This window comes from Coturnix japonica, chromosome 1 (genome assembly GCF_054131305.1).
Source record: "Coturnix japonica strain WE chromosome 1, WE-NBRP24, whole genome shotgun sequence".
Taxonomy (NCBI): domain Eukaryota; kingdom Metazoa; phylum Chordata; class Aves; order Galliformes; family Phasianidae; genus Coturnix; species Coturnix japonica.
In genome coordinates this window covers 144269525-144297504 of record NC_140663.1, presented here as the reverse complement: position 1 = coordinate 144297504, position 27980 = coordinate 144269525, and the positions used below count along the sequence as shown (strand labels likewise).

The window sequence follows — 27980 nt, the reverse complement described above, 5'->3', positions numbered from 1 at the left end:
CTTATGCAGTCATTTTGAAATTTGACATGCAAGCTGTAAAACAATTTGATACGTAGCCTTTTGAGCAGTTTCAAACAACCAGTGTTTTAACACTAACTGTTCACTATAAAACATATATATATGTATATATGTATATATATATTTTAACAAATACATATGGAATGTAGAGCACTTACTTCAGTATACTGTGTCATGCATAATAATATAAGGTCTTCCTAAGGCCAGTGGAACTATCCATAAACCCCTATTTACATATGAAATATCTGTACAATTAACCCAACAGGATGTTCTTTAGAAGCATGCCAAAACAAATTAATAAAACAGAACTCAACCTTCCTATCCTATGACATAAATTCCATATTTCCCAGAATATTAAGTATTTAACTGCAAATAGCCCCAACAAGGGAGTTCTGCATACATATATTATTGGAAAAAAGAATTCCAGAACAGAATTTGGGTACTGAGCAAAGGTAACGACATAAAGCCAAAACTTCGTTGAATTTCTTCTCACATTACATACTACCAATGCCACACTCCTGGAGATATCCTGTTTACTACATTTGACATATTGTGGGTACATTTCATGTTGAATTTTCATTGTTTTCACAAAACAAAAATGCTACTTTCCCAAAAGTTCAAATGTTTTAAAGTAGCTGTAAAATATGTAGTGAAAGGACCAGGGGGAACGGTTTGAAACTAAAAAGGGAGATTTAGATACTAGGAGAAAACATTTTGCTCAGATGGTGATGAGGCACTGGAACAGGTGCACAGAGAAGCTGTGGGTATCCCATCTCTAGAGGAATTTAGAGCCAAGCTGGATAAAGCCCTGGGTGGCCTGATCTGGTGGGTGGAAGCCCTGCCCATAGTAGTGGGGTAGAACTGGATGATCTTTAATGTCCTTTCCAATCCAAGTTATTGTATGATTCTGTGATTCTATGTTCAGGACAAAATACTAAGGAGGGTATGAGCTAACAATTTTATACTCACTGTACCAGAAAAATGCAGACGTTAGTCAGAAGGCTTGCAGAGAGTTATTATGCCTGATGACATATCTGGTAGCATCTATCATTCGGGATTGAAGTGCAGTTATATATATACAATCATATTTCTCCATAATGAAGTATAAAAATTGGCATCATTTATAAAAAGATAACTTCTGCAAAAAAGAGCAGATGCTGAGGCACAGGAAGATTTTTGGAACATGGAATCAGGTAGGCACTGGGCAGTCAAGAACATATCAACATTTTTGCAGTATTTGATCATCTCAGAACATTCAAAACTGATATGGATAAACTTAAAGGTCTTGGAGGGAAAAACAAAACTGAAGTCTCAGACTATAAAATATCTTAAACATTTTCATATTTCAAAGTGGCATTTTCATTAATAATACAATGGCATCTACATTATTTGGACTTTTGGCAAACTTTAGCATATGACTTCAACAAGTCTAGTATCTACTGATTATTAGATGTATTGTTTCGCTAGCCATTAATGAAAAACATGTAAAAAAAAAAGTCTATGAAATCACACAAGGAGTAAATCAGATATGTACTTATGTGACATGATGATTTACTGGTTACAGGTGGATGGTTGGACTGGATGATCTTGGGGGTCTTTTCCAACATTTGTGATTCTATGATTCTACAAGAGAGTTCATTCTAGAAAGTCAGCCCTTATGGACAAACCAAGTGGTGCCATCAAAACTCTATAAGCATCTGCCAGTATGTATATCTCTGAAGACGCCCAGCAGTGCACAGACGATACAATCTATACAATGGTATTGAATTTGTAGCAGTTTTTAACCTATTTTGTTCAGAAACCCTGAAGAGTGAACCTTTTATCTTACCTCTCTTCATTGTTTATCTTAATTTTTTTCTACCAAATCCTATAAGCATCTAATGATTCCCTTCCAACCTAAGCCATTCTGATTCTTATTTAGAGTAACTTGCAGTCTTTACAGAAATTATAGCAACAGCAACCCTTTACCCAATAACATAAACTGTCATTCAACAGCTACTTCACCTTCATTTAAATGATACAGTTACTCAGAAAAGAACCCCACTGCTAACACAATTAAGAGTTTAGAGCAGAGATATTCCCCAGTTAAGAAATTTGCTCTATGAGAAAGAAAAAAAAAGCTAGAATTTGATGTATATGTTCAGTTATGTTAATCTAAAAATAAATAAATAAATAATAAAAAATGCAGTTACCTCTTTATCTAAATAAAGTCTTTGATGTTTTACTTTTCATAAGAATTTATTGGCATAAGAATGTTAGATGCCTCTTCTCTATTTAGAAATATAAATGTACGTTTATTTTCCACAGAAGAAGCAGTAAGTGACAAGGGAGCTAGCAATAAAATTGCTTTAACCACTGGGAACTTGAGCAGTCAGAATCAAACCAATGAAAGAGTTTCTCATCCTCATATGACAGTACTTCTGGAAGCTCTGTCAGAGCTACATTTCCCTCACCTAATAACTTTAATTTCTGTTTGTGCTGGGGAGTGCGACTGAGAAGAAAGGGTTCAACATTCAAAGACATTCCATGTGAAGCTACTACAACCCGCCTGTGACTTGCCAGTTCTTAGGTCTTCTCAGGTATTACTCAGTTCACGACTCTTTAATTCTTACCTTTATTTAACACCATTTAGAGGGAGACTTCCAAGCGAGGAGACTATTTCAGCGGTCACCTGACACCTCAAAGTGCAGAACATCACCAACCTCACACTCGCATTTCGGTGAACTTCTCCGTAAGTGAGGTGACGAGAGCTGGCGGCGCAGCAGGCCACGCTCCCCCGGGACCCCAGAGCCGCCCTCCCGCTTCTCTCCCACAAACCGCGGCGCCTGAAACGGAGGAGCTCTGTACCCCAGCTCCCAACGAACTTTCCTCCGCTTGCCCCGCTCCCGTAGCTCCTCCCAGCCGCACGGCAGGGGCACGGCAGGGGCACGGCCTCCCGCTGCCCCCGGCCCGCGCAGGGTGAGCCAACGCGCTTCCCTACCTGTGCCCGCCTCCGTCACCTGTTGCGGGGTCCCCGCCGTCCGCGCAGCCCCTCGGCGTTTCTTTCTGCTCCGGCGGCGCCAGGGGCTTCTCGGGCTCCCGGGCGACCTCCATCCTGCCGGGCACCGCGTCCGCCTCCTCCTCTTCTTCCTCCAGGGACTCCACATAGAAGACCGTGCGGGGCGGCGGAGGCCCCGGGCCGTGCCCCCCGCGGGGCCGGCCGCCGGCGGGCAGGAGCGTCCCGTTGGGCGGGCTGGCGGTAGTGGCCGTTGAGGAGGAGGCGGAGGAGGTGGATTTCTTCCAGAAGGCGCCGTTTCCTCTCTCCTGGCTCTTCAGCAGGCGGCTCTGGCTGGGCCCCCAGTGCTCGAAGCTGCTGTCGGGCGGCAGGCAGCCCCCCCCCGCCGGGCCGCCCGCCGGCGAGGGGTGGCTGAACAGTTTCCAGCGGAGCCGAAGGATATGCTTCACGTCGAAGTCTTTCCTGCCAGAGCCGGACATGGTGCCGAGGCGGGCGGAGAACGCGGGCTGAGGCGGGACTCACGGCGGCCGGGCAGGGCCGGGCGGCGGCGGCGGCGGCGACTGCTCCGGGCAGCGCTGCAGGGCGAGGGCTGGCAACCGCCGGCAGGAGGGAGATGCGCGCACACACCAGTGCGGAGATAGAGGGAGGATGAATGGATGGAGCGATGCACAGAGCCGAGAGGAGGTAGAGACACCCAGCACAGGGAAGAGAGAGGAAGAAATGCCCAGAGCTGACGAGAATTGCACGGTGATCAGTAGAAAGGGGTGGAGAGAGAGGCAGAAATGAGAGACACCTCTCAGGGGAGACAGACACTTGCGAGAGAAGAGCGGGTGAGAGAGATTGCAAAGAAACGGTAATTTGATGAACAGAGGGGCGAGCGGAGCCGGCTGCCGGAGAGGACCGGCAGCGGCAGCCACAGCGGGAGGCAGGTGGTTCTTCCTCTGCCTCCTGGAGCTCCGTTCCCGGGCGTTGTTGGAGGAGGAGAAGTCACCTGGAAGCCGCTCTCCACCTCCCGCCTTCCCATCCCATTTCTCAGGGGAGTCCCATGCCTGCAGTTATCTGGGATAGCAAAGCCAGAGAGCTGGTGCAGGGTTAAAGCAGGGCTCCTTTATATATGCTGTATGTAGGAGGAGGGGGGTTGGGGAGAGAATCACGCCTGTGAGTCTGTCAAGGTCCTCACTGTGCAATTTTCTGTGTGTCTCAGTGCCTCTTGCCAAGCCGCCCCCTCCCCTCCATGTGACGCAGATGTGCTCTGGGGCCATCAGTGTGAATAGACACAGGGAAAGGGATGCTTCAGTCATCCTCACACAAGTAAGTCGGCAGGTCGCTAATTGTCTCTCACAACCCCTGCATCTCCCTCTCCAGCACCGGGCTATTTTAGTTTGGATTACACTATATAATAACTGGGGGAAAAATATATGGAAACAAATGCAGCAGTAGCAGTAAACACAAGAGCATGAATCACAGGAGTACAAACTTAATAGACTGCATGCTGACTGGATGAGGTTACAGGTTAACGATTTATTCTGCAGGCTCCATTCATTAGCCTCTTGGCTCAGTGTTGCAGTAGCAGTAGAAAACACAGTCTAGACAAACAGCATGTCAAACTGAAATAGTACTACACATCTGTTTCTTACCTTTTATATGTGCTCTTAATGCAGTCTGACAGTGCTAAACCCAAGGGAAGTTCCTTCACAACACAGAAATCTGTTTGGGAACATCTGCCCACATGGGATGGATGTCACAAAGTATTCTGTGCATCTGGGACATGATTGTAGAATTAAAAGCTTCATGGTGAAATGTGGGAGAAGGATACTACACTGCAAAACTGCACTACACATCATTACCTGCAAGCTTATAAATCACAGTGCATGAAAAGTTACTAGAAATAAGATGACATACAGAATGCCTGAAATCCACATGTACCTTAGAAAGTAGTATTTTAGAAAAAAGATGTGTTGCTTGGGAAGTACTGAAAAAAAGTTTCCTCAAGGTATTCTCTGCTTCAGACTGCTTCACTGATGCACTTGTGAGCTTCCAAAAGTTTGTTATACTACCTCATTATGAATTCAGGAATAAAAGTTGAAGGAACTCAACTTTTTCCTCAAGTTGGAACATTCTGACTCCTCATTCATAAAACACTATACCTTTAAAAATCCTCCAGAGAAACAGAATTCAAACATTAATTAGCACTTTTATTTCTGTTCTATTTAGTTTGTCAGTGCAGCTGTACTTTAGTTGCAAATCAATATTAGGCTTCCTGTTTTAACTTTGTTTAAGTTCTATATCGAACAGAACAAGAAATTCAGGACATAAACTCCTGGTTTCTAGGGAAGAAAAAGTTCCACTGTGCATTTTAAATATTGATTTATTCCACAACTGGACTTCAGAGTCCATAGTTTCTCAGTTTTGCTTTCAAATATTCAGTGCTAATAAATAAATAAATAAATAAACCCTTTTAAAGAAAGCAGGAGAGAATGTTTTTGTCTGAGAACTGATGTGAATGAATATGTACGTATGCACTGCTTGGCAGAACAATGGGAAGAAGAGCATAGAAATCTTCATCTAGAATAGGGTTAAATTTTCATCATTTCAGAAACTTCAGAAATGCACATCTTATGAAAAGGTAAGTGAAATCATCCATAATAAACACCTGGTTACTTAATGTCTGATTACAAGCTATAAGAGATGTCTAGAATATCAAATGATATTTAATACCTTTAATTCATTGGGAAAGACTTGTAGAGAATTGCCTATTTTCCGTATCCTGTTGAAATTCTCAAATAAGATTAATACTTGATTAATGTATTAACACTTCAGTTAATCATTTGATGTGAGTAGTCAATAGATTTTTATTTAGTTTCATCTAAACTGTGTTGAATAGATTTTCTTTATTCTGTTACTTAGATAAATATAAATGACAGTATGTTGTAACTTTTTTATTTTTTTTCTATATGTACTTTAGATGTCACTGAATGAACATATGACAGATCACCCAACAAAGTGATTCAGTTCTTTATCAGCTTTCCATTACAGACTAGCAAGAAATTATAATGAAAAAAAAAAAAATATTACAGATTGTTGCTTCCACTACACCAGTAACTGAAAGTCTTGTGTTATTTTTGTTTAATAGTTGAAGTCTCAGCTCTTCAGTGTATTCTGTGTAGGGTTTTGTATGCATTGTTAACAGTACTTGTTTTGCTCCCATTTTAGTATATATAAGCATTTTTTGCAACTAAATGATACATTAATTTAGTATATGCACCTGATTTTTCACAAGCATCTTACAGGTAATTTCAGGTATGAAAATGTACGGACATTTCTCTACAATCAAAAGAAATCTAGAAAGCTCTCTTAATCTTATTCAGAGCACATTCACAAGTATAAATAAAGTATTTTGTCAATGTACAGTGAACAGTAGCTACACCAAAAAAAGCTACACTGGAGAAGTATCTGTTGTCACTACATATACTTCATGAATAAATCGTTTTTCCTAGAAAAAAAAAGATGAAACTGTTTTCCTTAGTTTTTCAGAATTTCTTATCTTCATGTTTCCCTGCAAGCGCTTTTGACATATGCCAGTGAGGCAAAGGACATCTTCTAGACTACTGCATGACAAGGTGAACACAAATGTCTTTTAAGTTTCACTTGAAATTTCTGTTATATAATATGATTAATTCTATAGGTTATCCAGACTTAGTGTGGTAAAATCTGAACTTTCTCCTCTGCCCAGGAAAAATAAAAGTGATTCTCTGTTGTAGGTCTAGGCACCTTGCTCACATACAGTACAGAGCACAAGGACTTACAACAAAAACATTAGTTTATTAGTCAGTGATGTCTTAGACTATATATAGGGGTTAACATAAACATATAATCAAATATGTGAAAATAGACATCTCTTAAGTTACTGAAGGGAAACATTTTGATATCTTAAGTTCCCATCCTTACCAAGTGTATCCAAGATAATAACAGATGTGGATAAATTGTCAGGTCTGTTACTGTCAAGTCTGTTACATGCTAGAACATACTGTATTGCATTTTTGTTTTGTTTATTAAATGACATATTTCTGAACTCTTCACCTCTTTCATCTTCTCCAGAATAATAACCACACAGAGCTTGAATAACTTAAGTAACCTTGCGTGAAAGTGCTCATGGCTTTTTCTTCTTAATCTGTTTAGTTAGGCTAAGAAATAAAAGAGGATAGTTTTTAGATCTCTGGTGTATCATATTTCTGAAAGTTTCTTTTCGTGTTTCTAATGCTTTGCTAACTAATTAAATTCACTGTTACATCTGGAAAAAAAGAAAATAGAAAAAAAAAAAAATCTGCTCATTCTTTTTAGGAAAAGATGGCCTAGAGATATATATTCTTTTAATAAATGTTCCAAGCAATAAAAACAGTTCAGTCAAAAGGACTTTGTAGTCAATATCCAAGGTGGTCAAATTTGATTAACCCCCTTTTTTTCTTCTTCCCGTTAGTGGACTAATTCTTTTTTTTTTGTTTTTCATGTTTTACAGTAAGTTACTGATGTGTCCTTCCCCATGCCCCAACAAGAATTGGTGGATTGGAAGTACTGATAGATTGTTGTATTATCAATTGCTCAAATAGGCAGCAGATTCTAAACAGAAGAAACTTAGTATAATATAATCTGCTAACAATAGAGTTAAGGTTCTAAATAGTTATCTCTGTCTGCACATTCAACATGAAGTCCAAACGCAAGTCTGAAGGTGATGAGTGGTGATGCTTATCATTGTGGACTAATCATTATTATGAGGGCTGCTCTGAAAGCAGCATCTCCTATTTGGTTATGTTGGCCCAGAACCTCAGATGGGAGTGTTGATGGCCCTAGCTGAACTTCCTGCCAATATCCCAGTATGTTTGGTTGCCCTGTGACAAATGGCAGCAGAGGGGAAGTCTGACAAAATGGCATCTGACAAGGAACTGAATGTGAACTAAAAATGTGTCAGTGAATTCTTCCCGTGTGGAAAATACTGCACCCATTGACATTCATCAGCATTTGCTGAATGTTTGTGGAGACCAAACAATGGATGTTGGCACAGTGAGGCCGTGGATGATGTGTTTCTTCAGTGGTGACAGCAACAGTGGCATAGCTCTGTTGGTGAAGACTTTTATTAGTGTGACATGCAGGTTCTTGTTCATCTGTGGTAAAAATGCATAGCTAATGGCTGTGGCTGTTGAAAAACTGTGTTCTGTAGCTGAGAACTTGCTCTATCAAATAGTGTTATTGTATCTGTTGTAGTTTCCGTGAAAATAAATAGGAGGCATTACTTACAGAGCAGCATACATAATAAGAGAAATCGTGATTAATAAGAGAAAGGATAGAAAGGATGTAGCTGTCAGCAAACTAAAAGCATTAAGGGTAATTTTATGATTTAATTTTAACTTGTCATGTAGTTATAATCCAGAAGAGAGTAGATCTTGCTGAACAAAAAGCAGAAAAAGGAGAAGTTACTGTGCTTAGAATAATGATAGTAGAATGAGCAGTTTTAAAATAGTTCTCTCTTGAATGTGAGAATTCTCACATGAATGAATGAGCATGTACTTCAGTTATAAAGATGCTGATTTTGTAGGTGGTTAATCATGCATTCAGGAGCAAGAAGTGTTAAAATCTTAGAGTGTTAAAAAGTTGCTATGAAAACATACCTATAAGAATACTCAAGCTAAAGAAATTGATGGGACTGGATGTCCACCAAGAGGTCCAGATTTTCTGAAAAAAATGGGAGCATCATGCATGATAAAAACATATTGTATTACACTTATTTTTAAAACTTCTGTCATGTATAAAGCTTTATGAAATTCTGAATCAGTATAGATAATAAAAATGCAGAACTGGGTAAAGATGACAGTAATGAATACCTAAGCAATTGTGCATAATGTATCCCTATAATGCTTTGAAGTTGTTGATCTGATTTTCCTCTCAAAATACTGTAAATATTTCAACAGAAATGACTAAGCCAAGGCAAGACAGCCACGCTTAGTAACTATGATTATTTTCTAATGGAAAGAAAGAACAAAACTAGAAAAATGGTAAGCAAGAACATATAAACTCTTGTGTGTGTTTTATCCATAGTGAGTTTTCAACTGAGATTTCATTTCAGAAAATGAGTTTGTTTTCAAATAAGTTTAATAGTTACATCATGTTATTTCACAAACTTAACAGGAGTTAGGATTGTACAGGATAGACGTCTAGCTGTGGTCACATGACCAGCTACAATAATTTCAGAGAGTAGCAAGAATTTTCAAGGCCCTGTTGGATGAGGCTCTGGGCAGTCTGATCTAGTAGCTAGCAACTCTGCCCATGGAAGGGGGGTTGGAATTAAATGGTCTTTAAAGTCCCTTTCCAACACCCCTGCTATGGGAAGAGCTGCCAGCCACTAGATCAGTCTGCTTGTGGTTTATGATTCTGAGTCGTTCTATGATTCTGTTTTGTTCTCTGAAGTTACTTAACTGCCCCCTTAGTAGTGCTGGGTAAAAAAAATGATTAATTAAGTGATGATTTGAACAGACATTTTATTCTTTACCTCATGAGCCTAGACAAACACTGCAAGTTACCGTGTATTGAGGAACAGATGCTTCTTAAAGTTGTAGAAACACATCCTAAAAAAGCAATTTCTATAGTCAAAAAAATTCACTTAGGAAGAGTAAACGCTACATGATTTGTCAAGGATAAAAAAATCACAAGTAAACTATGTCTTGAAAACATAGCAATGTAAAATAGTGGAAATAATAATTGAATTATTTTTTTCTTACTTATTTTTACTTCTATTACTTTTAGTGGCTTTAAGACATTGTCCTTCAAGTGAAATCAAAAATATTGAAGTTCTTCAATTCCAAAATTAGTTCCCATAGTTTCTCTGTGATAATTATCACTTTAGTGAGGGATGCCTAGTTTGTGCATGCCTACAAACAATTCCCTAGTGCAGGTTTAACAGAGCTTGCACCTTTGCGCTTCTATGCCTTACTCCACCGTTTGGAAGTCATTTGTCTGTACCATTTGTTAATCCACATGGAAGTTCTTACTGTCAATTATAGGTGATAGCATTTCAGTATCTTTGTAAAATTAATACATAATCTTTATTTGAATCTTGCATGTTTGACATTGCATCTGTGAGTCATCAACTGAAATTCTGGTGATACAAACAAAATGTTTTTTTCTTAGCTAGCTTCAGGAAATGGCTGTATATTTTTCTATGACTCTGAACTCTAAGAAGGGACTTGCTTTCATGTTCTGTTCAAAAAAGGTGCAGTTCTGAGTTCTGGCTGATCATTTATTTAACATCTATTTACAATCTGAAGTAAAAACTTCTGAAATTACATATTAGAATATAACAATAATAAAGTTTGAAAATAGAATAAAAAGTGAAAAATAAATAAATAATAATAATAATTAGAGTTTACCACTACACATGTATCAATAAATTAATTTAGAATTAACTAGATTAAACAGAGCCAATGGATGTGGCATAAGATGGCCAATACTGTTAAGGCATTATCACATACACTGAAACGCTGAAATGTTTTTTGCAGACTATAATTCTCAGAAACTAGTGCAGGAATTAGCATAGGAAACACACTCAAAAGGCACTTTAGATATAGTCAGAGTTTTAGAGTGTAAGAGCAGTTAGCCATATGGAGGTAAATTGTGCCGTGCTTCTTGGCCTGAGTCCCAGAGCCTGAGCAGAGCAGAAAACAGGCATTGGGAGATTTTATTTACTGTTTTAGACGTGACCTTATGATACTTACATTTCTGCTTAAAGGTTCCCGTGAAGTAAAGAAGAAAAATACGTTTTCAGGGGTTTTCACCCTTGAGAACCTTTCAGCATTTGACAGAAAATGAACGATTTCTAGAGTTCTCTTAAGAAATTCAGTAAGAATAAAAGCAAATTTGTAAAGCTGTATCATCAGGGAAGTTGTCTTTTGAGCAACTTTCCAAGCTGGTATGGCTTTCAAGGTGCTGGCGTCTGAATAATCAACAGTCTTAATGTCAGAAGATACTGGGATGTAATGTGAATACAACAGTCACTGAATACAAAATGAAGAAGCTGATTGGTTGAGCTAAATAACAAACAGGATTTTTGATATTTACCCACAACTGATACTAGTTATTTTATAATGTTTCTCTGTGCTTATTTTATTTTTAAATTAATGTTTCTTTTTATAAATCTGATTCATACTTTTATTTCCTGATTTGTTTGACAGAAATAAATACTATCCTCATAAATGATAATATTGAAAATTAAGATTCTTGATCTAAGAAACATGGCATTATTTTAGTTTTCAGAATCCTGTCCGATAGTATTATTTGCCTTCCATATGGCTTTAAGTCAGAGTAGAAAAGTAGATATGTAGAAAGTAAAAAAAAAAAAAGATATTGAAAGAAGAAAATATGAGTATATTGATAGTTTCATTTTGAGGAATAAATGGTTTATAGAATACAGTTGTTCAGAAAAATTCTTTCGGTAAAAAATATGGTAGCCTTATATTAGCGTACTGACGTTTCACTATTTCAGAAATAAAGTACAAAATTCTGTCATCTGAGTGTTATTGTTCTATGTATTTCTAAATGAATATTTTCCTTCTACAGCCTAAAGTTAATGTGAAAAATCTTGAAGTACAGAGCAGCAGTTAACTTCTTTCAATGTAAACAATTACATTTTTACTTTCTTTTCAGTTGAAAGGTGTAAGCAAACTTATGTTATTTGCTGTATCAAGAAAAGCCATTAGAAATACGTCTACATTTCAGTTGCACAGAATTACTTAAGGAATAAATCATATTGCTCTTGAAATGTGTGTTTGAAAACATACATTAAATGTTATATGATGTTTGTGATGTCTCCTCACTTTCTCACTGTATCATAGTCTCATTGTCCATTGCAGGCGTTTTCCTGTCTGTATCACTTTTAGTCAATGGATATGTGCACTTCTTAGCAGAGAAGCATTTGGCTGTTTTCAAGTCATTCAAGAATTGTGTTCTCACAGAGGTCTCTTCCTTTGCATGGAATGTTATTTGGCATCAGATGATGCTGCCTTACACTTCACTTATTTTCTGTTGCAGTAGATGGCATTGTAGACTGTGCAAAGTTATATATTTCCAGTTTAGGAAGTTAAGTTTTTGCCACACAAAAATAAAAATTTCTACCTGCAACTTGTATTTTTGTACCAAGTGACATATTATGGTAGAAGTATTAGTATAAATTCTTACATTTCAGATCTGCAGATAGACCCTCTGTTCTTGAGACATGATGGATACTCAGGCTGCTCCCGACTTTGTGATTAAATAGAGGAACATTTATTTACAGGAAATCATCAAGAAATTCATACATAGCAGTGCTGAATCTCTGTATGCTACTTTGATTTATAAGAATCTGTTAATGACAGTGAAGTCTTTATTTGCGATGCATCTCATTGTGCTTCATCTTGGAATACCACAATCAAATAACTTTTTCAGACTTTGGGGATAAGTTACAATATTTCCTTTAGAAATAAGTTGTTTCTTTAAGGAAATAATTATTTCTGTTGCCCTTCGTCTTGAAAAGTAAAGTCTTGTATTTGTAATTATATTTACATGTGATATTTCATCTGTTCATATCCTGTGTCCTACCAAGTTTTTTTTTTTAAAAAAAAAAAAAGCCACTCTAGGTGACAGATGACCACCAAAAATCCCTTCCAATAAAATCCATTCTGTGACTCTGTGATTCTTGTGTGCATGTTTTTTATCCCCATTTTAATTAGTTTTAATTCAAACCAGGTTATTGTAATTTCTTTAATGCTTTTGAATACATTACCTTATAGTATAGTGTGGTTTCACATAGTTACAGTTATTTTTGTATGCTGAATGGCTTTCCTACTATGATTTCTCTAATTTTACCTTATTAACTGCGTTACATTTTTAACCCTTTGGCCAAAATCATTTATCATGGGATGATGTCATCGATTTCAGTGTCACGAGACCACAATTTCTGTCATAGTGAATATGTTTAACTTCACGCTTTGATATAATTGGTAATCACTTATAATCTGTACATAAATGTTACTGTAGAATTAGGAAATAGAGATGAATCTCAAACATTTCTTAATCTATTTTCTCCTGACATCTGAATCAACTGTAAATGTTTTTGACAAATGCTTTTTTGCTTTTTTTTAAAAAAAAAAAAAAAATGCTTATGATAGAAAGTCTACAATTTCCCTAAATAATTTGTTGCAATAATTTTTATTAGTTACATCAGTTGTGAATTAAATCAGTATGTAAGATGGAGAAATGCTGCCTAAGTCTGATAGTTGGATTGCAGCTGTGTATAACTAATGATTAGGTATGAGTAACAAAGGCAGTGATTAGGCTTCTGCAATGGCTAGGGTAGATGCAGGTGTACATCTATAGATACCTAGATGGCTAGCAGGTCCACCTGTCCAGTAGGAGTGAAGTATCTTTAGACATGCTTGAATTCCATCATAAAGAAACCTACAAAACACTGGAATCTGATGATTTAAAGGTGAGGCCTTTGACTGAAGTAAGCTCTAATTGATAGAATCACGCTGATCAACTTCTGATTTATAATATTATTTGTGATAAAACTGTGTATACTCAATTTGACAATTAGCCTGTACTTTTTAAATTGAGACAACAGCAATCTTTCATATTCATTCTAGCTACCAGGTTGTTACTGACAGTTGTTTTGCATTGTTTTGGTTTTGAAAGATTTGAATTTTCATGTAGTTTCTGAAACTTATGCCTGTTTGAAGTGCACTGCCAACTGAATGATGTATTCTGTTTTCTGTACAATTGGACTTGATGATCTCTGAAGATTCATTCCAGTTGTTCTATCCTATCATGTCATGCATGAGGAAGTTACTGTGCAGACTTTGCCTATGCTATGGGTCTGTGTTTTTTCAACTATATGGAAGTCAGTATATAGTTGACACTCATTAACGTAAAAATGAAAAATGGAAAAAAAAGAAAAAAAAAAAAGACTACATTCGGATATCCTTCTTTTAGCAGGTTTTTGACTGGCATCAAGAATATTGTAGATGTCCTGAGCAATTAAAAGAATTAAATAAAATACATGAAACTCCATATTTTCACCTTTCTATGTATGAAAGTTACAATAAGTTTCATGGTATTTTTATTTTTTTTTTTGAAAACTGTTATTTAGATGACTAAATAGATAGCTGTAGATAGTTACAGCCAATGAGCTACCATGCTAAGTATCAGTGTGTTTGCCTTCTCTAGTGACTGATCCCTGATGAGTGTGATCTCTGGAGCAATGATCCTTCTGAATTAACACCAGTCAGTAGAATTTTTTTATTCACGAGTATTTATGTTAGTACCTTTAGAGGTACCTACCTATTAGCATTCCCAAGAGACTTCCAGAAAATGTGGGAATTAAATGTGTTCTCATTCACAAATAATCTAAGAATTAATCATAAATTTAAACAATTTAAGTAGACTGTATGTCAGTCTTTAATGAACTGGCTCACATACCTTTTAATACTTAATAAAATGTGCATCAAAATCAAATAAGACTTTCAGATATTATTTACATTTTGTTGAACACAACTTATCTATGGCAATAGAAAAAATGTATTATTCATACAAATTCTTCATAGTACTTTATACAAGGGATGTTCTGAAAGCAGTATCTCCTATTTTATGATGTTTGCTCACAATATCAGAGGTTAATGTTGGTGCTATGACAGTAGACTTCCCAACAATATTCCGTTATATTTTGTTGCCATAAGACAAATGGCAGCAGAGGGGCAGTCAGACAAGATGTCTGACATGGAAGTGTGTATGAAACAGAGGAGTATCGCTGAATTTCTCGATGTGGAAAAAGAAAAAGAAAAAAAAAAAAGAAGCATCCATTGACATTCACTGATGTTTTCTTCACATTTATGGAGATCAAACAATGAATGTGAGCACAGTGAGGAGGAGGTGGGTGTTGCATTTTAGCAATGGTGACAGCCAACAGTTGATCACCTTTGCTAGCACTGAGTTTTATGAGCATGGCATGCAGGCTTGTGTTCATTTTTGGGGAAAATGCATAGCTAATTGTGGTGACTGATGAAAAATAATGTTTTCTAGCTGAGAATTTTCTCTAACCAGTACTGTTATTGTGCTATTCATATCCGTCGTAGTTTTCATGCAAATAAATAGGAGACATTACTTTCAGAGTGACCAATGTAATACTGAAAGCATAGAAAAACTTGTAGAAGCTGGAAAATATGGGAACTTTCATTTTATTAAATCCACTTTTAATTGTTTCTAGTTGAGAAAAGAAATTGTAAGTATTTGAGTAGAACTAGTTCTAGTACTTTCTTAGATAAGTGAAATAAAGTGGCTCAGATCTCAGGCAATTTCTTTTTCCAGTACTTTACTCCATCTAGTATATATGCACTGTTTTGGTTTTTTTATATCCTTTTGCCTGTTTCATATCTCCATCTGTTTGGCAGTAAACAAAGAAGTATCTTGATACTAATTGTTACTTGTGCTTGGAGGAATTCTGAACCATGAATAGTAGTACCTTTTTCAAATAATTTAAGAGAATTATTAATCTGACCTCTGAACCAATAAAGATTCATATCGCTGTTTTCAGCGTGTTCCTCTTTCTTATGCTGACTTATATCAACAACTGAAATGCTAAAATCTGAGTTGCATGAATTAACATAACAAGATTTGTGTCAAAATGTTATTGTTAAACATCCAAACAACTCTTAATTACTTTTTTTTTTTTTTACTTTTTTTTTTTTCTTTTTTCCCTGTGGGTCCCAGTTTTGCTTTGTCTTTAACCAAACTGGATATTTCTACTACCATTCCATGTGTAACCTTGCAGGTTATTATTGATGTGGCTGTCTAGTCACTGCTGGCCTATATACTGCCATCCCAAAGGTCCCCAGTACTCCTTCCAATTACCTGTGAAGCTCAGCCACATCTCAGATGACTCTGCCTTAACCACCTGTACACACTTTCCATGCCTCATGGTGCTGTCTCTAATTTATGTCATCACACTGTTACTTGTCACATCCAACAATTTTTCATGTCATGTCATGTCCTGCTCAGTTAACCTAATCTCAGGGAAGGGTCCAGCCAGCAGACTTGTCATTGTCTTGCAGTCCTAAGATTCTGAGTTTTACATAACTTCAGAGCTATTTATAGACAACCTTCATTCTACCAGCACTTGTTTTAAGTACAGGCGTATTATTATATTTTTAACACAGATAACTGGGAGGAATGAAATGTCAGTGATAAAAGAACTGTATTAGAAAAAGAGATTAAATGCTCATCACTGTTGTGCACCTCTTCCTGCTTTATCTGTAGTCAGCAAACTTTTATAGTAACGCCACTTGTAATATTTCATATTGAGAGACTTACTTAGATAACTATTATATCACTCTATTTTTTATTCGTTTTATCAAATAAATCAAAAGAATTACTTTATATATATATATTCTGTATCTGGTGCATCGGTATAATCATCCGTCATGTTCTGCTTGTTGCTTGTTTCTTTATGAAGTGTGACATCATCATCTCACTAAAACTTACCCATACTTAAGAAGCGTACTTGAGTATCTATCTTGTTAAAAAAAAGGCAAAACAAAACAAAAAAAGAGGTGTCATGGTTTTAAGATTTTTGTTTATTGGTATTCCACATCATAACATCATGTAGGGCACTAGGAGTTAAAATGTTAATGCTCTAATTCTGGGCATCTATCTGGAAGAGAAGAACTACATTCCCCAGGGGGCTTTGCGGTAAGAGAGGAGACATAAATCCTGGCAAGGTCACCTAATATCCCTTTCTTTCCTTCAGCTCTCCTCCCGAGAACTTGCAATTAATACCTACATTTTAGCTGTTCACTATGCTTTTCATTTTTTTCTGAAACAAAACATAGATAAAATATAGTTGCAAATTCAATTATCATAATTTGTATACTAAATTAAAAAAAAAAAATAAAATTAAAAAATGTGTGGAAGTAACACATTGGTGAACCCGATACACACGTTGCTCCAGACTTGATCCTCCTGTGAATGTGTTTTAATTGCAGAGAAATTTTTGGGGCTTGCTGACCATGCATGGAGCATAGACTGTGGCCTCTGCTTCCTGTGCAGTCAGGAACTTTGATCCTTGGATTTTGGATGTTAAGATCCATCTTTCACTATATTGCTGCGGGCAGAAGGATTAGAATCATAGAATCACTCAGGTTGGAAAACACCTTAAAGATCATCAAGTCCAATCTCAATCAGTTTGGTAAGACCATAAGACTAAGTAGGCATTGTGTTAAATGAGGTGGGAATTCCCTCCACACTTAACATTACTTGCATTTACCCTTTATTTATTTATTTATTTATCTATTTCTTTTAAATATATAGTATAACAGTTTTAATATAAATACTAAATTTTACATTACAGTCAATAGTATTCCTGGGCACCAATCAATTGCATCAGAGTTGAAAGAGATCTAGCAGATGTGACACAGGATCTGTGCCTTAGTCAGGTGACAACTGCTTGGAATATCTGAAGACATCTGCCTTCTGTAGCACTCTATTTAAAAAAAAAAAAAAAAAAAAAAAAAGAGTTATTTAATTAGATATTACCTATTTGTATTATTTTAGATAATACGATAATACTAGATTATTCTTGACGTAGTGCATTCAACTTCTGGAGATGGGGAAGAGTTAGGAAAAAAGTAAAAAAAGAAAAAAAGAGTGACAAATGAAGAAACTGGATTTGGTTTTGTTCCTTTTGTTATTCTAAAGGGTTATATTGGTCTTGATGAATTTTTAGAACTGTTACTCTGGCAAGGCAGTAGAAGAAAATGGAAGAACAAAAGATGTCAAAAGACTTTAGGGAAGAGAAGGAACCTTTTCATAAAATATTAGAGTTGGTTGTGAGTTTACTGATGAAGATTTATGGAATGCTATTTTTAATTACATTTTGAAAGTATAGGTAAACCTACAGAAATTTTTGACCAGACCCATAATCTTTTAAAATGTAGTGATTTTAAATGTAAAAGATCTACAATTATTATTATGTTTTAGTTCTTATTTAAACAGCCTGAAGAATTACTCTGCCTGTACACAAATTCAATTAATAAAAAAACATATAATAACATTACTGTTTTATGTCACACATCACGACCACTAAAGATGGTTTATCCAGAGTCATCCATATGAGAACTCAGAATATGCAAAAATCTTTTTTTAATGAAGTCATCTGTATAAGTCATATTTATTAGGTCTCTGTTTAGGGAAGTAAACATAGGTTGAAAATTCTTATTCTTTGATTGCTTGCTTATTAGACAAAAGCAATTAAAGCTATGTACTCAAAAAGATGTCAATCTGATTTCAGGAAATAAACTAGGATAATTATGATAAAAGTGAAATGTATTGTAGGCTCGAAATTTATCATAATTCCTTCAGGTGAATTACTCATTTTGAAATGATAAAGTTTACTATTTAGAAGCATTGTTATAATAAACACTTTCAGTAAGATTTACTTGCTCCACTAACAGTATGGAATTAGTTCTAGAAATGAATTTAGATGCCGTATTTGTTGCAGTACCTAATTTGTAAGCCTATTTTTCAGATATGTTTGTTGTAGACTGAAATCCTAGCCATTTCTGTTAGACTTCTAGTTTCCTAAACAAGGTTATTTATTTGAGATTGACAAAGATTAGAATGTTGAGTGAGAAGCCAATTAGACAGGCAATAGCAAGAAATATCTATTCAGTGCAATTACACTCAGACAGTACTGATCTCTAGGGAGGCTGCTTTCTCCATTCATAATTAACAGTCCTCATTCTTAATATGTAGACCATAACAAGTATAACTCAATTCATCCCCCCCCCCCCCCCCCCCCATCCCATCATCCCATGTCTCCAGGAAAAGCAGGATTTAAAATATTTGTTTTTCTTCATAGAAAGATAAAAGCATTCATAAGCTACTGGATCAATATCTACTTTCTCCATCTATGCAGTACATCAATCCTTTAGAGTTTCTTAATTTGCTGGTATAAACTGAAGAGTTATGGAGATGTAGTTCTCTGTCTGCACCCAAAAGTGTCTTTAAAAATTACTCGTGTTTATTCCTTTGCAGTACAAGTTTCCATGCAGTTTCAGAAAAAAAATGATTGCTTGCTTTTGATGGGAATTCATCTGATAAATTCCTGTGAGGTAATTTGTTCTTGTTTATTTATGTGTGCCGTAGCTACTAATACTACAGTCACTTAATTACAGGCAGAACTTTTGCAGAGCTCTTTTGAGAAAGAATTTTGCTATAAGAACTGTTTTCTTGTGTCAGTTGAACAGATACAAATATGTAAAGTTAAGTAATTTAAAGAAACTTAATTTCCATAAGAAGACTGGAGACTTTAACTTTGAATGGAGGACTTTATGAGATATAATTTTGGCCTGTGTTGATACAGCAGAGAGCAAGAAAAACATTTAGAACTATCTTCTAATCTCACAACTGTGCTTGGCTCCCTCTCAAATGTAGTATGTTCAGTATTTCATGACTTTTCCTGCATGTTTTCAGCCTCCCAGGAATTACCTGCAAATTGTTCTTTCAGCTATTATAACTTTTCACTTGGAGGTTTTGTATTATGTTTCCAGACCATATTTACATACTAAAAATAATTACAACTGTCTTCTAAAACTTTGTAATTTTAAGTGTAATTTTTTGTAATTTTAAGTGTAATTTTAAGTAATTTTTAATTCTTATGAATTTTTTTGTTCCTCAGTTACTGAAAAGTTGTGGGTCTTATTTATTTGTATGTTTATTTAATTTGGGTGCTACTAATATCTGTTTCTGAGATAACTTTCATGTTAATTCCTACTTGCAAAACAACATAATATTGATTACTTGCGTCACACGGAAGCTACTAACTTCTGAAATTATTAACCTCTGACATGAATGAGAAATAAATGTAAATGCTTTATTTCTAGGGACACTGTAAGTTCACATGTTGAGCTTAATAGCTCATTACGTAAGGAGCAGTGGGCTATTTTTTCTTGCTAAGAACTACACATAAGTAGATACAATTTGAAACATGACAAAATTAATCCCCATCATAAATCACTGCTCTATTGCAATATTACAAGAGAATATCTCAACTCCCTATTCCTACAATAATTAACATCGAGTAAAACAGTGCAGGATTCATAAATAATAAGCCTTCCAAGATACAAGTGACTCAAAAAGGAAAAAAGCCAGATAATGGAGCTGGCTGACTAACTTGATCATATAATTACAGTACATGGGTAGTTTATAATAAGATTAATAAAATTTGACAACTGTTATGTTTTTGGTGGCATTACTGGTTCTGCAAATGCCATATGTTCATTGGATTTTATACTGTGTTGTGCTTAATAGTGTACTTGTAAGTATAAACAGCATTTGTTTATTGTAATTAATCCTTAATAAATGAGTTTCTACACCAGATTACAATTAGATCACCTTAATTAAGTAAATATCTTTTCTCAGCATTACAATAGCAGAAGTAAGACTCTTGTTATGTTCTCACACGTTCATATTTTGTGATACTGAATACAGTGTAATTATGCTTCTCTAAGTCCTATTTGAGAGTTATCTACACCGTACCCTATTGGATGCAGTGCTAACATATAAATTTAACTTTTATAAGCTGATACACAGGTCCATGAATCTCAGCCGGAAATAACTTTACAGAGGCCTTCTCCAAACAATAAAAGTTGGATGAATAACTGTATTACACAACCTGAAACAATCTCTACCTCTGAAATGTAATTACAAGCAAGATGCAATAGATAACTTTAGAGTCAAAATTTGGACTCGGTAAATCTGACTTTGCTAACATCCAGTGTTTGTCATGCAATGGCAATGGCAATGCAAATCACAGGATCATAGAATGTCTTAGAATCGTAGTATCACCAAGGTTGGAAAAGACCTAAGAGATCATCAGGTCCAACCGTTCACCTATTACCAATAGCTCCCACTAAACCATGTCCCTCAACACAATATCCAGTCGCTCATTGAACACACTCAGGGTTGGTGACTCCACCACCTCCCTGGGAAGTCCATTCCAGTGCCTCACCACCTTTTCTGAGAAGTAATATTTCACAGAATCACAGAATCTCAGAATTACCCGGGTTGGAAGGGACCTCAAGGATCATGTAGTTCCAACCCCCCTGCCTAGCAGGGCCACCAAACATACACATTTACTAGATCAGGTTGCCCAGGGCCCTGTCCAACCTGGTCTTGAACACCTCCAAGGACGGGGCATCCACAACCTCACTGGGCAGCCTGTTCCAGGACCTAACCACCCTTCTAGTAAAGAACTTTCCCCTAACATCCAACCTAAATCTTCCCTCCTTCAACTTAAAACCATTTCCCCTAGTCCTGCTATTATCATATTTCCTAATGTCCAGCCTGAATCTCCCCTGGCGCAGCTTGAAACCATTCCCTCTGGTCCTATCACTAATGACTAATGACATGAGAAAAGAGGCCAACCCCCAGCTCACTACAACCTCCTTTCAGGAAGTTGTAGAGAGCAATAAGGTCTCCCCTGAGCCTCCTCTTCTCCAGGCTGATCATTCCTAGCTCCTTCAGCCTGTACTCCAGACCCCTCACCAGCTTCATAGCCCTCCTCTGAACACGTTCCAGGGCCTCAATGTCTTTCTTGCAGTGAGGGGCCCAAAACTGGACACAGTACTCGAGGTGCGGCCTCACCAGTGCTGAGTACAGGGTGACAATCACCTTTGTTCCTGCTAGTAACACTGTTTTTGATGCAAGCCAGGATGCCCTTGGCCTTCTTGGCCACCTGGGCACACTGTCGGTTCATGTTCAGCCCCAGGTCCATTTCCTCCACGCAGTCTCCCAGCCACTCCGCCCCAAGCCTGTAGTGTCGACCTGGGTTGTTGTAGCCGAAGTGCAGGACTCATCATTTGGTCTTGTTGAACCTCATCCCATTGGCTTCAGCCCAGCTCTCCAGCCTATCCATATCCCTCTGTAGGGCGTCGCTACCCCCAGGCAGAACCACACTCCCAACTAATTAGGTGTCATTTGCGAGCTTACTGAGGGTGCAGTTTGTTCTTGGTTAAGCTGTGCTGTCTCGGTTCACCTACTCATCCTTTTTAAACCTTAATATCTCTTCCAGGCCGATCTGTTCCATGATCTTCCCAGGCATAAACATGCGGTTCCCTGGGTCTTCCTTTTTTCTTTTTCTTAAAAGTGGAAGTAATGTTTCCCTTTTTTCAGTCACCAGAGACCTCACCTAACAGCCACAGTTTTTCCAATATAACGGAGAGTGGCTTGGCAACCAAATCAGCCAGTTCCTCCAGAACCTTGAGATGTGTATTGCTGCCCCCGTAGGTTTGTGTACATTTAGTCATATAAAGTCTCAGACTTGCTCCACTCTTACACTGTGAAGGATTTTTCTCCTCTGACCCCAGCTTGGAACCTGAGGCACAAGAGGGATAGGAAGCCTAACTGGTAATGAAGATTCATGCACATAATTCATTAAGTACCTTAGCTTTCTCCGTGTCTGAGTAGACCAGTTCTTCCTTTTCATTTGTCAGAGGGGGCTGTAATCTCCTTTGCCTGTCTCTTCTGCCCAGTATGTCTAAAGAAACTCTTGTTTTTCACATCCCTTTCCAAGTTTAATTCCACCTGTGCCTTGGCTTTCCTGATTTCCTATTCTGAGGAATGGAGAGCTCCAATGCTCTCTGAAAGGCATCCTTGAAGTGCTGCCAGTCTGTTCTGTTACTTTGTCCTTAAGGACAGTTTCCCAGGGGATCTCATCCAACAATACCTTAAATAACCTGATGTTTGCTCTCCTGAAGTTCAGAGTCCTGACTCTTGTCAGGTCCACATTCGTCAAATCATGAACTTGAACAGGGCATAGTCACTTCAGCTCAGGCTGCCTCCAGTCTTTACCTCTTTCATGATCACCTCATTGTTGGTGAGCACCAGGTCCAGCAGCAATTTGCCTCTGATCAGTCCATCTAATATGTGAACCAGAAAGTTATCAATGGACTCCAGGAGACTCCTGGGTTGCTTGTATCTCACCATGATGTTTTCCCAGCAGAAATCCAGGAGGGTGAAATCCTCCATCAGGATGAGAGGCTATAAGCACGATGCCTCTCGCAGCTGAAGCAAGAAGGCTTCATTGACAGACATCCCTTGATCAGGCAGCCTGTAGTAGGCCCTCACCACCTGATGTTTTTTATTGGTCCAGTCCCTGATTTTAACAACAGGCTCTCAACCTGTAAATGACTGTTTCTCAGGGGCAGCTCTTTACAGTCTAGCCACCTGTTAACACAGAGGGCAGCTCCCTCATTCCTCCAACCTTACCTTTTCCTTCTAAAAAGCTCATAGCCCTGAAACATGGTGTTTCAGATATGTAAATCATCTCACCATCATTCTGAGATAGCACTAAGATTATAGCTTTCAAATTGTATCACAGTTTCCATTTTCTCCTGCTTATTTCCTATGCTGTGTGTGCTGGAAGAGGTGCTTCAGTTGTGCTTCTACCCGTATTACCTTCTTGGGGAAATATGTAAAGCCTATAAAGCCCATCCCTCTTTGACTTTAAAAGTCACTGGTATCACTTTGTTTGGATTATGTATATGTATCTAGGGAGTCTCATTCTGATCTGCCTGCATAACCAGAGTCTTGAACCTAGATCCCACATTCTGAATACATTGCCTCTACCTATGACTTTTGAGTGGATGTATAGAAGTCTTAAATAACAACAAGCAAACTTTATTGCCATATAAGTCCCTCATAAATAATTTTCCTTGTCATAAACTTTATCAGTAAAACATTAGTTAAGTAATCCACTGTAATAGTGCAGTAGTTGAAATGCTGAAAGAAACTGAAAAAATCCCACTTTTTTTTTTCTTCAACAGGGACAAAATTCCAGCTTGCAGAAGATACAGGAGTTGTGGTACATTCCCTCATACAGTATTGTTTTTCCTATATTGTATAGCAACATTGTTTCAAAAGGAAGAACTAAGAAAATTAAATTATCTGCTCCAAGCCAGCATCTCTTTGTGTAAAGCATTGTCCTGGGAAATCCAGAATGCTTAACTTACCCTGTCAGTGTAAGGTGTGCATTAAAGTATTTGACAGCCTGGAAAATTCCTCTGGCCATAAGGAAATAATACAAAATACAAACAAGACATCAGTTTGTCTTCCTGTGTTTATTCCTTAAAATAATAAATAGATAAATAAATAAATCACTAGTCTTGCCAATGCCCTGGAAATAACAATGTAAGCATACCTTTTATAAGGTCTGAAGGATACATCTACCAACAGATTATCAGGTGTTCACATCAAAGCACTCCTGGGGAAATTCAGAGCTAGTGAGGCACTTAGTCATTTTAGATTATTTACTCAATAGTATTTGTGAATCAAAAAGAGTTGTACCTACAAGATCAGCTACATACTTTTTATCAATTTATTAGTCTGTAGTAAAGTTGAGTATGATATGTTTCCTTACATGTGCCACATAAATCATACTTGAAAACTGACACAAGTGAATGAAAACTGTAAACCCAAAAGAGGAAAGGAACCAATAAATAGCAAGGTGGAGAACATACTGTGACATATTCTGCTATCCATTTCAAGTGTTTAAAATAGCTTATGTTCAAGACTTTTCTGTGATTATACCCTGATACGAGTTTCTACTGCCTGGAAATTAGAAAAGATCTTTTATGGTTAAATGTTTCCATACATTAAGATATTACTTCCTTATTTGTATATTTCTATGGACAAATGATAGAAGTTTTGGTTAGAAATAATTTGTTATGGTAAATGCAAACTTTGAAAATAAATAAATAAATATTTAAAAAAAAAAGAAAAAAAGACAGAAAGATCATGACATCTAATCATTGCCCACCCCTTTATAAGGCCATGTTACAATTTATTTAAACTCCAAATCTGACAGAACCACAAAAACAAATCCAACAGAACCAGCAAAAAGGTCAAAGAAATATATGGAAAATGTAGATTTCTCAGACGCAGCTAAGATCTCCTTCTAAGTGTAGCACTCTTTGGACTGTCTGTACGTTCAACTCCAAAATCCCAGGGGTCAGCCTCGGGTCTCTCCTGAGGCTCTTTGCCACAAACTCCAAGTAGGACCTTTCTCTCCAGCAGCAGTGTAGAGATGTTCTTTGCATCCTGTCCCATATGTACTGGCCCCAGGGCCATGGCATAGGCTATCTCCTGTTTAATCTGTTCAAAAGCCTGCTGCTGCTCAGGTCCCCATATAAAATCATTCTTCTCCACTGTCACCTGAAAGAGGGGGCTAAAATGATAGGAAGAACAAAAAACTTAAAACAAAACAAAAAACAAAATTAATGGATTCCAGTGACTTTATTCGTGAGTGTTCATACATAATTTTTTTATTTTTTTTTTTTAGAAATAGTATGTTTTACAAATAATCATTTATATTCTTATTGTACATTTGCATGACTGGATCTTGTTCTGTCTAATGCACATATTTTCCCAGGCTTCATTCAGTTACACTGATTTCTAAGCATTTGTCAAGTACTCTGCTTTAGTTTAAATCTTTCAGCTCTTAATGAATTTTCATATCCTTCTTGACAGTTCTTAAAAGGAAATTTCCATTTCTGTATATAGTGTTTTTCATCTAACAAGTGTGGATTTTGATAATTAAGAGTAGATGCATTACTGAAAACAGTTTAAAAAAAAAAAAAAAAAAAGTTATCTTGATAGAATAGCCCCTTGTGTTTTACTTCATTAATATTAATAGAATTAATAATTTTCTATTAATAGTAGGCCAATGTGCATTGCAATGAAAATCTGGCAGCTTTCTTAAATTTTTCAGGACCATATCCAGTTATGCTGGCTAAGGATCTAACTGAATCCTTTTTTTTTTTGTTTGTTTGTTTTGTTTTGCTTTACTGTATCACTTTTGTAACCATGTTGCTCTTATACATTTATTTTAAATACCATTAATAACTAAGTCAGGAATATATATTTGACTCTGTGAGTTTCTTCTAGGTTTTCTATTCTTTTCAGCTTTCCAGAATCATAGAATCATAGAATAATAAAATGGCTTTGGGTTGGAAGGGACCTCAAGGATCATCAAGTTTCAACACCCCTGACACAGGCAGGATTGTCAGCCACTCAATCAAGTACTAGATTGTATTGACCAGGTCCCCATCTAGTCTCTGCAGAGATCTAGTCTCTGCTCTCAAGGAGATCTTCTCCTAGTATGAATACATATCTGGGATTACCTTGACCAAAGTGCAAAACGTCGCACTTTTCTATGTTGAACCTCATTAGGTTCACAAGGGCCCACCTTTCAGGTTTATCAAGGTTCCTCTGTATGTTATCCCTTCCTGCAGGGGGTGACCCTGCCACTGCTCCTTTCTCTATCCCCATCATGTTGTGTGAGTTGTCCTGGTTGTGATCCTTCCCAGTCTCTTGTGCACTCCTATAAGAAACTGAAAAGTCTTTGACTTAGTGTAAGTAAGTAGTTACTGCTCAGTAACAACTGAAATGTTGCTGTCCTATCAACATTATTCTCGTGCTAGTCTCAGGCTCTTTTTGGCGGTGCCCAGTGACAAAGGACAATGAATAGGACAGGCTGAGGGAGTTGGGTTTGTTCAGCCTAGAGAACAGAAGGTTGCGGGGTGACCTCATTGCAGCCTTTCAATACCTGAAGGGAGCTTACTCCCAGGAGGGGAGTAAACTCTTCAAAAGGGCTGACAATAGCAGGACTAGGGGAAATGGTTTTAAGTTAAAAGAGGGAAGATTTAGGTTGGATGTTAGGGGTAAGTTCTTTACTAGGAGAGTGGTTAGGCCCTGGAACAGGCTGCCCAGGGAGGTTGTGGATGCACCGTCCTTGGAGGTGTTCAAGACCAGGTTGGACGGGGCCCTCGGCAACCTGAACTAGTAAAGGTGTATGTTTGGTGGCCCTGCTAGGCAGGGGGGGTTGGAACTACATGATCCTTGAGGTCCCTTCCAACCTGGGTCATTCTGTGATTCTGTGTGATTCTGTGAATACAAACTGGAACACAGGAAGTTCTGTCTGGACATGAGAAAGAACTTCTTTACTTTGATGGTGACAGAGCACTGGAACAGGCTGCTCATAGAGGTAGCAGAATCTCCTTCTATGGAGATATTCAAAACCCACCTGTATGCTTCTCTGTATAATCTAATATAAGGGAACCTGCTTTAGTTGGTTTTTGGACTAGATGATCTCAAGAGATCTCTTCCAACCCATACAATTCAGTGATTCTGTGATTCTGTAAATACAAACATGGTGCCATACTAGCTGCTAGGAAGGCAGTTAATTCTATTCCAACAAAAGCCAGGGCAGGTAAGGACACTTCTATGACTGCGCAAGTTTTTTCATGAACTTTTGTAGTTTAAGCATCTGGTAGCTTCCAGAGCATTCACAATTTGGAAAAAAACGATATAAATCAAAAAGATCAAATATGGTATAACACTGTACACATAGTGTTGCAGTAAATAAGGTGCTTTACTTTGTTTATAATTAAATTGAGTGCCACAAATGGGCCACAGAAATATGGTTGAATTTTAGCTAAATGGTACTTGAAAAATTCAACACACAACCTCAGAACATTCTTCCAAATTATTTCAATAAAGCAACTTACTGTGTACACATGGGTGAAGAATTTATAAAATGAAAAGGATGAAGGATGAGGATGAAAAGTCCTAGAGCCTTGTTTGTTCTCTCTTTTGATATATCCTTCAAGTTGCTCATCTTGTTTGTCAGAAAGCACCACACAAAATATCTAGAATGATTTTAAATTATTTATTATAATTAGTAGAATGGGAAAGGAGTCAGAAATTGTCCTCTTGTATGCATAAAAAGAGATTTACATGTCTAATTTCCATTAGTAGTGATCAAGAAAGGAATCAAAATAATTATTTTAATTTAATCGTTTCCTCCAAATTTCAGAAATGCTCTCATTTAAAATTG

At 37.2% G+C, this 27980-nt stretch overlaps 1 protein-coding gene and 1 long non-coding RNA gene across 3 annotated transcripts in view; one reads left to right on the top strand and one right to left on the bottom strand.

Moving 5' to 3' along the window:
* Window positions 1–4193, bottom strand: part of KLHL1 (kelch like family member 1) — a 178843-nt gene extending 174650 nt beyond the window's left edge. Inside the window, exon 1 of the mRNA XM_015851663.3 lies at window positions 2999–4193. Within this exon, the coding sequence (XP_015707149.2) occupies window positions 2999–3492 (494 nt within the window). The 5' untranslated portion in view covers window positions 3493–4193. The remainder of the gene's footprint in view (window positions 1–2998) is intronic.
* LOC107308073 (uncharacterized) lies at window positions 3562–24011 on the top strand. Of its 2 annotated transcripts, none has more exons than XR_001552627.3 (4): window positions 3562–3697; window positions 4218–4324; window positions 6540–6633; window positions 23911–24011. It is a non-coding gene; the product is annotated as an uncharacterized LOC107308073 (long non-coding RNA). The 2 variants fall into 2 exon arrangements; XR_001552626.3 differs by lacking the exon at window positions 23911–24011 and adding an exon at window positions 7530–7648.
* Window positions 24012–27980: the final 3969 nt, after the last annotated feature.